We start from the raw sequence: 15,372 nt of genomic DNA on the forward strand, positions 1-15,372 counted from the left end.
GCTGCATTTTAGAGCAATCACTTCTCGAAAAGCTATGTATCATTAAGGAAGAAATCTTTAATCTCTGCATGATATTTCATGGTGTGTGAATACTGAAAAAAATGGCTACGACCGCAAGAAGAATTGGACTGTCGACTCGTTATGGAAGAAAGACATCAAGAGAAGAAGACGGTGCTACTTCACGATCAAGAAAAATCAGTTCTGGGAGAAAAATATCAAGAGAAGAAAACATGACTACCTCATTAACAAGAAAGTTATCTCGGGGAGTTCAGGAGAGTGAAATGTTTTCTTCGGTTGACACTATCTGCGAAACATCCCGTAATAATGAAAAGGCGTCAAAAATATCAGACCTACACTGTTCTTTTAATGCAAAGGGAACCAGCGACAAGCCCAGACGAAAAATATCAGTGTACGCTCGCCCAGAGTCACTTGAGAGAAAAGTTAATCCACAAGGATCACAAACAAGCTGGGAAAAATTTTTGATGCGATATGAGCCGATCATTCTGTCAACTTTAGTTTTGTTGATTGTGTCTGTGTCTATTTACATCGTCTTCGTTGAAAGACAAAGTTTGTTTTCAAAATAAAGGATTTAGTTGGTGATTAAAGCCTCTGAATTGCAATAAATTATAATTATAGGTTTTCACCAGTAAAGAAAACTTAATATATTCGAATACAAGCCTATTTACCTATATAGCGGTGCAAAAACAACGTAATGCTTGACTAAACTTAAAACTTTCGCCAAGGCCAGAATAATTAAAAGTTTCTTAAAAACCGTGCCACTTAAAACGGGCGAAAAAAGATGATATGGAACAACCGATGAAATTTAAAGACGCAATTTTAATGTATATTTCGCCACGCAGTTTCTTTTTTTCATTAAAAGTCATCAGAAGTTGACATGTATGCAGAGCCTCTGCAAACAATGTTATAAGAATACCGAATATTATTATCCCCAATCTGTGTTCTGACAAACTGTTATATCAGCTTACCTCTCCTTATTACCAAGGACATGAATTGCTCGAGAAAATTAATTTTAGCGAAAGATTCGCGCACCAGAGCGTTACATTAAAACTTGTAGTTTTCCGTCCGTTTGTCCACATAACCCAAACATACTGTCACTGACTTAAATTCGAGTTAAGAAACGGCGCTCACGAAGCCATTCTGGTCCCCAGCGGCCGCGATCCTTCTGGTCAGCGCCGGGATCAAAACATAAAAAAAAGACAACAGGTGATAAGGTTTAAACACTTTTATTCATTTTACTGTATTTCTAACTTTTCGTTAAAAAAAATTGTGAAATTCTCTCGATCGAATTTCAGAGCGGACCACTGCACGAGAAAACGCTTTTGTGTATTCAGTTTTGGCGATTCTGCAAAGAATCACCTTGATTCAGAATGTCGTTTATTGGGAAAAGTAGTAACAATGTTCGTTGGTAACCATATGGAACGATAGAAGGTATATTGTTCAATTTATGATTTCGTTGTTAGTATATCGAAATGCTGCCTGGGACGTATAGTTGTACCCAAAATCTGAGGCTGACCACATCTAAATTAGCAAAACTAGTACAAAAATTGTCATTTTTATTACCAAAAGTATAGCCATGTGCACGCGACGAAATGCGAGCCGCGCTCGAGCAGTAGTGAGTCTTGATGTTGTTGAAGGCAACATGTAACTGGTTAGCCTCCCACGCAGTCTAACGACTGCGTGGGAGGCTAGTAACTGGTCGGCTTGCAGGAATTTCTTTTTACGCCTATTGCTTGTGCAGGAATGTTTTTTGTGGGTGAAACCCTCTGCCCGAATATTTTTTACAATTTTTTTTCAAATGCCATGTACTGCTACTTTATTAGTCCAGTCCCTGAACTCTCTCTTCCGCGCGCGTTTTATAGGGGCTGAACCCAGGCGCGCGAATAGAGAGTCCTTAAGAGAGTCCAGGATAACTTGCATGCGCATGCGCTAGTTTTTCCCCCAAAATGGGAAAATGGGGGGAAAAACCATATTTGGCAGCCCTTTTGAAAACGCGCACGTAGAGATGACGAGTTCAACTACGTTATCCTGGACTCTCTCTTTGCGCGCCTGGGTTCAACCCCCATAAAGTATAAAGGGCGCGTCGAAGAGCGAGTTCAGGGACTGGACTACTACTTTATATACCATGTTTTTGACAAATGGTGCTTTGTTTTAAGACGGAATCTGCCAGCCGACTTCTGGCATTAATTGGACAAAATTATTTACATGTTGAAGATAAGTTGTTCAACAATGACACGAGCGTGGGACAAAGAAAAAGCCTGAGTTCCTGACGGGAATCGAACCCATGACCTCCCAGATACCGGTTGGGCGCCGTGGGTTCGATTCCAGATTCTCAGACTTTTTCTTTGTCCCACGCTCGTGTCATTGTTGAACAACTTATCTTCATTATTTATCACCGAGCTTAAAACTTTCTATCTTTATTATTTACTATTTACATGTTTTTGCAAACTTGTGTTACTGTTTCAAATTATCAAAAGAAATCATTTCTAACAACCAAACATCGACTGAAACAAATTTCGAAGTCCCACTGAATTCTACTGAATTGCTAAAAGACGATTTTACAAAATAGCTACACGTGAGATTTTACCTGTAGTTACACACTTTTCCACGATGGTTCTTGTGAACTTTGAAATTCATTTTCTCAGGCTGTGATAAGAAATTGTTGTTGGTGTTATTACGGATCCCTCATTCACTCATTCAAGAGAAGACTAAAACGACTCAACATTTTCGCAAAGCAAATCGGCCTCAACATCAGCAGTAAGAGACTGAAATCATAGCCCAGAACACCGGTAACAGAAGCCCAGTCCAGGTTGAGAATGAAGACCTCCCGTACATAGATTAGAGTCATAGACAGATTCGCCTATCTCGGCAGAATCATCAGCAGAAATGGAGGAACAGACCTGGACATCCAGAGCAGCCTCTCTCAACGATGCGAAAGGTATGGCACTCCTCCACCTAATGCTGGCGATTGACGGAATAGGATCTTACCAAGCTACATTCCACACCAAGAGCCTCCGTGGGATTCTCCGCGTTTTCTAGCCTAACACCATCACAAACAATGATCTGCTAGAACGATGCGGAACTGAATCCACGGCTACCATCCTGACGAGGAGGCGCTGGAGGTGGATTGGCCATCTCACCCGCTCGTCACTGCCTCGTCCCCAGGCGTCCTCGTCCTTGGTCGTGCACGGTTCGCTTGGTGTTGTGGGACTGACGTGCACGGTTCGCTTGGCGTTCTGGGCCTGATGCGGACGGGGAAGCGGCTCGCTCCCTAGCCATCAATCCCCGCGCTCCCTGTTTTCCCGCCTTACCGCCTCAACGTCCGGCCAATCGGCGCCTGGGGACGAGGCAGCGCTCGTCAAGCTGCATAGCCTGTAGATGCTAGATGGGTATGGGGCATGCTCCGCCAGAAAATTTCGAAATATCTGGGCTTCAGCATACTCCGCGATATATTTTGTAGAAAAATTTATGTCATTTTTTGGTCAACCCCCCCCCCCCCCCCCCCACCCTCCACCATCACTTTTCTAATGGTCCGTCCCTCGTGTGTGGAGAGAGGGGTGCGGGCGGTTGCTGGAATTATTTCTCAGATGTTAGTAAATTTCGTAGCTTTCAGATCTCGGCTATCGATATCAGTTAAAAAAAAAAACATTTGTCAGCTGACAGTTAAACTTTTGACTAGCCATCAGCTATTACCCGCCTATTTAGCCGGAGTCGTTCAAGATCAAACAAACAACAACAACAATAACCAATCGAAAACAAACCTGACCTTGTCTCAGTCATTGTTTTATGGTGCTGACACAGGAAGGCTGTCGCAGCGACATGTAACAGGAACAAAAATCACAATGTTTACAATGCAGCAGGAACATGCTATACCGACATGCCCCTACGTCAAACGCACTGGTTCAACGTAAATGGTACATGTCCTAAACTTTGTTGTGTGTATTTTGTCATATTTTCGATTTGATTCCTTTGTTCACATGTTCACACGCCTGTGCAATTAGACAAACATTATTCTTTTGTTTAAAGGATAATACGCGGAAATTCTTTATCAGATTGTAAAAAAAAAATGATTGTTTGAGACAAATGGAAGTTTGATGCGCAAAGGCCGGAGATAAGAATTTGCCCCGTAAAATAGCAAGAGTCACACCACAAAAACTTGCTGTGACTTTAAAGTGGCAAACTGTTGAAATATTTGATGATGCATTGTCTGTAATTCATCTTTTCCCTTTTGATTTTGTAGCGTGCAAGCCCGTCAAAACAAAAACACTACTGCGCGCCATTTAGTTGCGTAAGCGATTGCCTCGGCTGCCTGGCAACCGGTGACAAACGAATAATAGGAAAGATCAAGAGAGTGCAGACTTCTCAAGCAAGTCACCGTGAACTCATGCACACCGACTGTACTGTATATGTTTCGAAGCCCTGCGGTCAAATCTTAAAGCTTCCTGTCTGAACACCTGGTCAAAAGAAGCACAAAAGGAAAACTGTAGACAATATCTCGATCGAGAAAAACAATTTTTGTGTGACGAGATCAAGGAATTGCGCGAATTCCACTGTCGTGGCAGAAGTGTCGACCTGTCTAAGTCGCATTGCAGACGTCCTCCAGCTATTTCTTTCACATTAGCTTAGTTGTTGGCTTGAATGATTGTTTTTTCTGAAACTGGTCGCTGAACTAAAACTTAAAATGACGGAAGGACCTGAAGAGCAAGCTACGCAACAGTTGAGTGAGAAAAACAAAGCGGATGCAAAACCGGTTGAAGACGGAACTGGTCCTGATCAACCTAAAGAAGAAAGCACCAAGCAGCTGGCTTCAGGTAATAACTTATTTATAACACGTCCTCGAGTATTGCAGATATTGAATATGTATTTGATGGCCTTGTAAATAGAACTAAAGAGAGTATTCAAAGCACAATATGCTAACTTTTTGGTCGACAATTAAACCTGGACGAAAAGAACGAGTAGAAGTTTTTACAATGAGCTTACGGCGTCAAAGAAATAGCTTTGTCGCGATGTCCGCTGTTAACTTTAACCCGATATTGTGGATTAAAGGCTTCATGTACGGACAGAAACTAAAGGAACCGACTTTGTTGTTTTAATTCGAATTATAACTCGAAAAATCTACGTTAGCTTGTGTTGTACACGAACAGTCTGGACAGCTAATTATTTCTTTTGCAAGTCGTATCAAAATGGCACCTGGTTCTTGTTTGATCATTAAGTGGAAATAATCATTTTACCTCGAGTAGCATGACAACAACAAATTTGCATTACATTGCCAAAATTATAAATTAAGGCCCATCTTAAATTTATTGTAGACAGATGAGGACAAAACTGTTTTCTTCTGTTAAAAACCTTCAGATCATATGCATGTCAATCAGCAATGCAACAAAAAAACAATATAAAAAATTACAATGCATATGGACAAAACTGACCGCCGAAAGTGCAAGTTTAATTCTTGTAACCTGTTTCCTGGTAATTTAACTCTGCACCTAGGCCAGAAAGGCTCACAGCGAGCTAGGCCACAAGTTTCCCTGATCTTTCTGTTCATGAAAGTGCGCTGGTCATGACCAGCCAGTGAAATTTTTGACCTGTGACCATATCACAAAAAAAAAGCAAAAGCACGTAAAATTTAAAATTGCTTCAAACAACATTCTTTTGGCAATTTTCTTTCAATTTCCAACAGTGAGCAAAACTGTAGTGATAAAAAAATGATGGGACATTTTAGGATTTAGATATGGGACAGAGGAACCTGTGGTTGCATATTTGCAAGTCCTTTGCAAATAACCCTTAAGCATTTTGTCAGATTCACTAACTGCTACTGTCCTTTCATACTCCGCAATGGACCACTGCATTTTTTGGGGGTAAATTTCATCTTCTCCAAGAAGCTGCAATAATTTTGTGAGGGTACTGTTGGGGTAAAGTAAGATCCAAGCTATGATTTGTTCATGTACGAGGGTTGGTAGTCTCTGTATTGCATTGTAGCAGTTAATGTGTGCTCTCAGTGCATCATGGTTAAAATTAATATGTTTGTTTGGCAAATGGTGTTTAATTATTTCATAATATTGAGTCTTAAAAAAAATATAACAGTTTAATGGTCATCAATTATAAAGTATGGATAAAGTTTTAAATTTTGTATTTGCAACAAATTGTGTGTACAAATCCTGATTCTTTATATTATTTTCTTATGACAGAGGTGCCAGGAGAGGGCGATAATCCAGTGCAAGAGGAATCAAAACAAGAAGATGAAACTGAAAAATTAAATCAGAGTAAATCAGAAGATAATTCTCCTCAAGAGCCTGTCGCAAGTGAAGGTGTCACAGAATCACCAGAGAGTGGGGAGCCTGTGCAAGCTACAGACAGTGAGACTCCTGTTAACAGTGAGGAACAAGTACAGAAAGAATCAGGAGATGATAAACCAACAGAAAGCACAGGAGGTACTGATGATAAAGCTGAAGAAAGAACAGCGTCGAAAGATTCTAATGATGATGAGAAGCCGTCAGAAACACAGGAAGCTGAACAAAGAGGAGAAGGAGAAGAGAGTGTACCACAAGGGGCTGAGGGAATTGAAGATCAAAAGCCCAGGGAGGAACAACAAGGGGAAGATAAACCAGAAGGAGAATCTGAAGAAGCACAGAAGACAGGAGATGGGCAGGAAGAAAGTGGGACAGCAAGTGCCAGTCAGGATGAGCAACAAGAAACACTGCTATCTCCTGAAGAAGGAGAAAAGGCAACTAAAGACGAAGGGGAAGCTGAAAAACCAGCTGAAGAATCTGAAAATCAAGAAACAACTGAAAAACAAGAAAGTGAGCAAGCTGCAGGAGAAAAAGCAGAAAACGATCAAGTAGATGGAGATGCAAAAAAGGAATTAAACCAATCTCAAGAAAATGGTGTTGAATCTGAAGATCATTCTGCACAAGAGGAGAGTCAGCCCGGGGCTGTGAAGGATAGTGAAACTGCAGAAGAGGGTCAGAAAGCTGATGAAACTGATGACGGAGCAGAGAAAAAAGCTGAAGAAGATGAAAATGCTCAAGAAAATCAGACTGTAGAGGGAACATCAGCAGAGAGTGAACCCACCACGGAGAAGCAGGAACAAAGTACGGGAGAAGTTGACAAGCCAGTGGAGAGCCAACTGCAGGCTCAGTCAGAGGCTACATCTGCCGCACAGCCTGGTGTAGCAACAGTACAGTTTGCGCCTTTACCAGCCGATGAAGTTACACCTAAGAAACCTGACGAGCTTCAAGATGAAAACAAGAAATTAAAGCAGGATATTTTTATGATGAAACAGCAGGAGGATGCGTACAGGATCAAGGTTCTGAGTTTGGAGCAGGAAGTAGGAAAGTTACGAGCAAGGAAGATTGATAACAGGAGTCAAGGTGGGTAAATGTCACTCCCAAGTTACAAAAATGGATGTAGGAGGCATTTTATTTTTTAATTTCTGTTAAAATAATACTTGTAAATGTTTTTTTTTTTTTGTGACAAGGAACGATATATCAAGAGGGTCAATAGCAAAGGGAGGGTCGTGATTCCATTACACGCACAAATTTTAACTAAATTCATGTGTCACATATACTTGAAACAGCAGAATTCACGAGTCATGTGTCTTTTCTGGCTATTTTTGTGTCATTTCATGCACAAGTTGTCAGCTACTTTTATTTATGTTAATTTTTTAAACAAATTTCCTGGAAACTATTTTAGACCCCCTTGTGAAACGCCATTGTTGCATGTGCCTACTATTTTTGTAAGTGCCCCAATTGACCAGGCCTACAACTCTTTAAGAAGCTGAGCTAGCCCCCCAGCCCAGCCCCAGCCCCCCAGCCCTTGGGGCTGGGGGGCGGGGGGGCATGATGATGGTGTTTGTTATGGGTTAAATCTGACCAAATCTATGCTTTTTAGAAAAGCATTTCCAAACACAGTAATGATTTCTTTTGTTTTAACTTGATGATTATTATTACATTGTGACTACTTGAACTGGACCACTTGGAAGAAAGTTAACCAATCAAAACGTTCATTGAGAAAAAAGGATGGTGAGTTCTTTGACATTATTGCGAAAGAAGCAATACTGTCAAAGAATTATAAACAGTAGTTCAACAACAAAGTTTAGAAACCCAACAAAATTGTGAAAGGTGCTGACCTCTAGGGAAACTTTGTATTTTTTTATTGTTTAGGTTCAATCCTTGATTTTGAGTGGTTTTCAACGGTTTCAGTTTTGCAGCAGCAAATCAAGTTTTAAAGCAAAATTTAGCGAATTAAATGTAAAATTATGATACTTTGCCACCAAGGATGGGATCTGTAGAGTGTATACAATAGAGCTGTTGTCTGGATGCTTTTTGTGTCTAGTGCGAAGCGCAGACATTAAGCTATAACGCTAAAAATTTTCAGTAAGTGCTTCATGCATATACGGCAAATTATGACGTCATACTAACCAAGTTGCACTGAGGTTTCTCAAACGTGTCAGCGTACACAAAGTCGTTTGCGGTATTCTTCTCTGGGTAATAGTAATCGATAATCACTCGTTAGTGCCTCGTAACCCGAAGTAAACAACCGATGACAACGTAGAACAAACGGAACAAGTCTAATTTGAGATAATTAAGGCAATAACTACGTCAACAAACGTCGACACAATGTGCTCTCGAGATGTCTGTTAACTCGCGCGCGCTTATGAATTAAAGGTATTCGTTAGCGTCTACCCTGGACAAATAGTACATGCTAAATCAACCAATCAGAGCGCATGCTTTACTAAGTTGTGCTACACAAAAGTGTGCTACGTCTACTCCAGATAGCCTTTCTAGATCATCTTGCAACTGTTCGATTATTTCTACCCGAATTTCTCTGCTACACTGCTGAAGCTTGATATTTTGACCCTTTCTCCGCACCTCTAGTCTATGCCAACAAAATCCTAATTAATGCGCTACCGTGACCGAGCACAAAGCTCAATCAAGCTCAGCACTAGACACATGTACACTGTGCGGACCTATTTTTATGTCATTGGTCTGCTTACGAAAAACCTAACTACCGTATTTATTCGGCTATAAGCCGACCCCGGCTATAAGCCGAGACCCTAAACTTTTGGTTTTCAGAACCAGTTCGACTCTGACAAAAAATAAACCCAAAACACTCAGCTATAAGCCGAGACCCAAATTTTCCTTCAAACCATAAAACAATCCACGTGCAGCAAATCAACATATTTGTAAAATCACAACAACATGTATGCAATTGAAAAAAACAACAAAAGAAATTACTAATTAAAAGATGAATTTGTTTAGAACCGTACATACGCGTGACAAAAAATTCACCTGAGTTTAGAATCCTATCTCAAACAATCACGCATTCTTCTGAGAATTAAGAGGTTATCGATCATCATGCCAAAAGCTACTAGTTTTCAAACAACTAAACCTTCACATTGAAAGTTGTTGCAGAGGTAGAGACCGTTCAAAACAACTGCAAAATCACAAGAGAATACAGGATAAATCTTCAGTTCGTTGCAATTCGCAAGTCGCCAGCGAACAGATCAAGCAGGTGAACTTTGGATGTCATCAAAACGAAACGCCGTGCTGTTGCCAGTATTTGTCGAGTATTCTGAATCAAATCAAACTCTTCTGAAGTGGTTTCTCTTACCAGAGAAGTCGCGGTATTACATGTAAAAGTTTTAAGTTTTGAACAAAAATATTACATCCAGCTGCCGTCTGTCAGATCGTGTTACAATGTTTACCAAACGCGTGGGAACAGCAGCTTCTGATTGGTCAGTTTCTAACGTCGCCAAAGCAAGTCAAAACAATCGAATCTTTCTTCTCTTGAAGTGTCACGTTAGGTCAGTGTAAAACGCAGACTGCGGACTGCAGACTGCGGACTGCAGACTGCAGACTGCAGACCGGGGGTAAAATGCAGACTGAGGGTAAAATGCAGACTGCAGACTGCAGACCAGGGGTAAAATGCAGACCGAGGGTAAAGTAACGAAATGCGATTCACAAAGCCTTTTTCCCCGCCGGTTCCAAAGTTCGAAGGAATTACGTAGACAACGTTTCGCATGAGCGAAACGTGAATAATGGTGATATTAAAATAAATTTTATGCCGACACAATTTCAAATTTTTTTTATTTCTACAGACCTGTGAGACTTAACCTTTAATTTCAAGTCTTCTCATCTGCTAACCGGGTGTCGGTAAACGCCGACTCGGGGTCGGGGCCGGTGCGGGGTGGGGTGGGTATTTTTTTTTTTTTTTTTTTTTTCTTGAGAAAAAAATTACAAATTTTTACAATAACGAAAGAACAGCAAGGACTATGCACAAATGACCCAGCCAGGCAACGAATAACCCCCCGAACTTATCAAGTTTGATTATCCCCCGCCGCCCACTCAGTTGGGGGAAGCATTCCAGAACGGAAACCGAGCAGACCCCCGTATAGAGGGTGGGACGGCATAACGCCACCGTAGTAAGAACGCCCTGTCGGGCCGACACGAGCCGCTTGCAGTTGTTTGTTATTTCATTTTATTGCTGATCAGATCTCTCAGTAGATCCTACGAATAGCAGCATTATCGTTCGCGGTCCCTTGCAGTTTTAGTCTTACTTTTATATTAGCGCGTGGGACATTTCGAGTCAAAATAAGCATTTTCTTCACAAATTCGCCACAAATCTTGATCCTTATAAGTTCAAAAGTATAAAAGAAGAAATTTGTGGTCTAGTAGGCGACAGGTGAAATTGTCTATCTCGGCGAATAGAATTTGCTGACGACTTCTTTCTAGGCGCTAGCTCCTCACTAACATAGCATGAACTTTTTCAGGTTTAAATTAAATTGTACAAATGTTTGTGTAGCAAGAGAAAATTAATTCAGGTTTATATCGTTAAAATAAAGCCGCCTTTCGTATCCAAAAAAGTATTTATGAGAAGGCAGAATTTTTTTTTTTTTTAGAAAGCGAAGTTCGCATTAACATGTCTCGCAATCTTGAAGTTTCTACATTCTCTTATTTGCGTGACCGAAATGCGGAAAATTGATCTTAGTAAATGCACACCGTTTTCGACGCAAATGGTGAGTTGTAGCCTGCCCGCCTTTTATCGCCCCCGCTTACTAAACACACCATACAATCTTCGCTTGCTGTTCAAATTTGATCTTCCCCGGAATTTCACAAATATAAAGCTGGCTGTATATTTCAATTGTTAAGGAATTTTCCAAACTAAAACATATTACAACAAACTGCCCGACGTGCGAGTTTCTCTGTCAAAACAAACCGCTCTACTCCTTTGAAAATACTTCTTTTGATATGAAACGCAGCTTTAATTTTTATTTCTCAAAAACATATACAATTTAATTTAAAATTTAATTTTAAAGTAAACATATTTAGAATATTTGCAAGACAACGTCTACGCGAACTTCCCTTGAATCCTCTGTTTATACCTAATTTGTTTCAGTGGGACTAAAAAACCAAAGATCCTCAAACAAAATCTATTTTTTTTAGTTCTTATGAATCACAAGGTAGTTCTGTTGATCAACGGATCAACAAAATGCAAAATGAGCAAAGAACGGCTAAAACTGAGGTTTTGCTGACGAGGAAGTATTACACCCGCTTTCAGTGTTTGGTTTAGCGGTTTGTTGAAACAAACAACACGGATCGAAATCCGCCAATCACCAGCATGACCTTTTGACCTTGTGGGTGAAACCAACAAGGGTATCCATCGGTTTTGATTGGATCAGCACGTCGAAAGATGCTGAAAATGGTGGAAAGATGGACGTAGGAAGATAGCTATGTACGTAACATTGTCAGAAAGGCAAGCGGGTGTAAATTATTCGATTACAGAGAATTAGACAACAACGTCTTACCGCTAAACTGTATGTAAAAGTTAAATTTCACCTCTCACCTGTTAGACCTTAACTGAAATTCTTCTCTTTTACTTATGAACGTATAAGGATCAATATTTGTGGCGAATCTGTGAAGGAAATGCTTTTTTCGACTCGAAATGTCCCACCCGCTAATATAAACTTTGTAATTTTTTTTTCTCGATCAGTGAATTAAAAAAAAAAATTAAAAAAATTGACCCCAACCCCGACCCCGACCCCGACCCCGACCCCGACCCCGACCCCGACCCTGAGTCGGCGTTTTACCGACACCCCTGCTAACCGGATGAAACTGGTTTACAGCCCTTTTAGCCTGTGCCCTTTCGGAAATTAATTTTATACGCGCACGAACTACATACGTCACATCATTTGTACCGCTCGCTAAACATAAAAGCTTTGTACCTTTTATTTTTATGGTATTTTATTACGACGGTTGGCGAAGCAAAGCCTTTTTTATAACTTAACTGCGGAAGGGTTTAATCTGTGCCAGTTAAAAACACTTGAAACATTGAAAGAGCTGTGGCCGCGGTATAATTTGATCGCTGTAAACGTGATCTTGCTGTGATCGGCATGGTAAAAAAATATTTTTTCTAAACCGTTCAGTTTCATCCGGTTTACAAAAGTAGATGGTTGTAAACTGAAGTTTAAGTGTCACAAAAATCTTTCAAATGCCTTGCTGTATCAAAAAGTTAAATTTGATGAAATTTGTGTCGGCATAAAATCTATTTTATATGACATTTATCACCAGTTCATTTTCGTGATCGCTCGTGCGAAACGTTGTCTGACGTTCATTCCTTCCAAATTTGGAGCCGGCGGGGAAAAATGGCTTTGTGACTCATATTTCGTTACTTTACCCTCGGTCTGCATTTTACCCCTGGTCTGCAGTCTGCAGTCTGCAGTCTGCATTTTACCCCTAGTCTGCAGTCTGCAGTCTGCAGTCCGCAGTCTGCGTTTTACACTGACCGCTAACCGGTGGTCACGTTAGTGGCGATTCTGCATAAAACTTTTTAAAAGCTGAAGGAACAGAAACAAGCTCAGGAAGAAAATTTAATTGTGGAAGAGATTGCGTAGAAATTGTTCAATACATGCGGGATTTCGCATGCTCTCGATCGTTCAAAAGACGATCACGTACGCCGACAAAAAAAATATTCCAGAGCGACCCGATGGACGGCCGCAGTTCCAGCCTAAATAGCGAAGAAAAGACCTTTTTAAACTTCATTCTTAACGTTGCTTTACTAAACCAAGTGGCTTTTAGGAGCCGCCACTTAAATAAAAGGTAATGAACAAGAATTAATTACAAATGCTTGTTAATTTTCTTTGTCAATGATCGCTCGGCTTATAGATGAATATTTTATTCAAATTCAACTCTTTTCTAATTCCATCGAATTATTTTTTCGGCGAAATACTCGGCTATAAGCCGAACCCCCAATTTCGTTGAGTTTTGACCAGTTTTCAGTAAAATTTGGTGAAAAAATCGCTCGGCTTATAGCCGAATAAATACGGTATCCATTGTTCTGAGATCAATTAATATTTTGATTGGTCAAGTGGCACAGTTTGAGAAGCCTCATTGTGATGAGCTTAATAACAGTAAATAGTTTTAATGGTTTATCATAGGGGAGTGGTATGGTGGTGTTTGTGATTTTTTATTCTTTTTCTTAAATAAAGAAAGAAATATCAACTTGTCCACTTTGTTTTCAGATTCACTTGCATCAGATTCAGACAGTTATCTTAAACAAAAGTTAGCAGAAACTGAGAGGGAACTTGACACGGCAGAGAGAAAAGTAAAGGACTTGCAGTTAAGACTGAAGCGTTTTGCTAAAGACGATCAAATTAAGGATGAAAAGATCTTTCAAATGGAGAGGGAAGTTAAAGAACTATCTGAGCACATAAAAAAATTGGAGCAGTCTCTTGCAGCGACTAGGCAAGAAAACAACAATAATGCAACAGTACAAGCAAGCGCAGATAAAAACGACTCCAAAGTTTGTGTGATTCTCTAATAATATTTTGTAGATGTTATAATTATATTTATTTTTATTTATTTTTTCAAATACCAGTATTTGAATTTTTTATATGGTTGACTTAGCTGAGGTTGCGGAGATACAGTATTTGCACATTCAATCAGTTTTCTGTAGATTACATTGCATTCTAATATATTTTTATATTATATTAATATATTGACATTACTCAAGGTATTTAAGTATCACACAGTATCACTTTGTGTTGGAAGTTAGTATTTTCTTTAAATGACTTTCTAGAGCTTATAAATAAACAGTAATTATTTTTGTATCATAGATTACTGCATTGTTTTTTGAAGATGGTGTACAGTTTATTTTTTTATTTAATGGTTTGGTACATTATATCAGATACATGCGACAATCATGTTTTTCAATGAAAATCAATCAGTTTTGTATTTGATAACAAAAGCTGACATGTCAAAGAGTGAAAATTTGGAGTATTTTTTATAGAATTTTAAATCATGTTTGTATACTTGCACATAGCTCACAACAAGATGGATTGTCAAAGTGTTACATGTATGAAAAATTTTCAGGTGGAATTTCAGAAGTCTTCAGGTTTAAAATGTGGACTGACACCCAACTAAACTAGGCAGTACGAATTACTTTAAAATATTTTTTCCATAAAATAAAAGTTATGGTTAAAAGTAAAAGCTGTTGTGTTTGCTTTCTTTTTTATAAGAAGAAATATTTTTAATTACTTTAAAAAATATTTTTAACTACTTTAAAGCTGTTAATGTTAGACCAGTTACAGTTTCACAGTCTGTTTATAAGCATCAAATTAATTAAATTTACCATAAATGTACATTTTGCCAACTCTTTCTCTGTTATTCTACAAGGGTAATTGACAGTTAGTTATCAAAATCAGTACAAAAATAATACAATTTCAATAGTCATAACATTAACATTATTTTGCGTCATGTTTCACTGCACATAGTGTATGAAAATAAATTGTTTATAGCCAAAATGGTGTATGTTGTTTCCTTTATAAATAAATCATGTAAAATTTTTAAATATTAACCTACTTAACCCGGTAGTTAAAGCATGAGAAGGTTGGCTTAGAGTCCAATTAATTGTTTAATCCATCCCAGCCAGTGCTAAAAGCCATCCGCCCAAAACATGTGTACTTTATCCTTTATTCCTGGCTGGTTGATGTTTGCCTTGGGAGTTTCACAACATGATGAAAAGCCTACTGGAGACAAAGTAGAGGGAGACTAACTATGCTTACATTCACTTATTGGTGGTGGGCACTCCCTTTGTTTAATTACTTATTTTATGCCGTGCTCAAACACAGGTAACCAAAGAGCCTGAGTACCCTTTAATGCCCGAGTACTAGGTTGAGCACTATGCCCGAATTCTGGCATGGGTATTGTAAGCCATTCGCCCAAAACATTTGTTCTTTAACCTTCATGTTGGCCCTTGGAGTTTCACAACAGGAGGTGGGCACACCCTTCATTTAATTACTTTTGCTGTGTTCTAACACAGGTAACCAAAGTGCCTGAGTACACTTTAGTGCTCGAGTAC

General features: G+C 39.4%; 2 protein-coding genes across 2 annotated transcripts in view; one reads left to right on the forward strand and one right to left on the reverse strand.

The window, feature by feature from the left end:
- LOC144667112 (smad nuclear-interacting protein 1-like) overlaps positions 1 to 15,372 on the reverse strand; it is an 87,641-nt gene that overhangs the window by 12,901 nt on the left and 59,368 nt on the right. The gene's annotated exons all lie outside the window — the stretch shown is intronic.
- Positions 4,322 to 14,127, forward strand: LOC144628940 (uncharacterized). The gene is made up of 3 exons (XM_078487062.1): positions 4,322 to 4,829; positions 6,204 to 7,385; positions 13,535 to 14,127. Exons 1-3 carry the CDS (start codon positions 4,700 to 4,702, stop codon positions 13,831 to 13,833), a joined length of 1,611 nt encoding a protein of 536 aa, XP_078343188.1. The 5' UTR covers positions 4,322 to 4,699; the 3' UTR covers positions 13,834 to 14,127.

The sequence above is a fragment of the Oculina patagonica genome, chromosome 10 (genome assembly GCF_052425735.1).
Source record: "Oculina patagonica isolate OP01 chromosome 10, crgOcupat, whole genome shotgun sequence".
NCBI lineage: Eukaryota > Metazoa > Cnidaria > Anthozoa > Scleractinia > Oculinidae > Oculina > Oculina patagonica.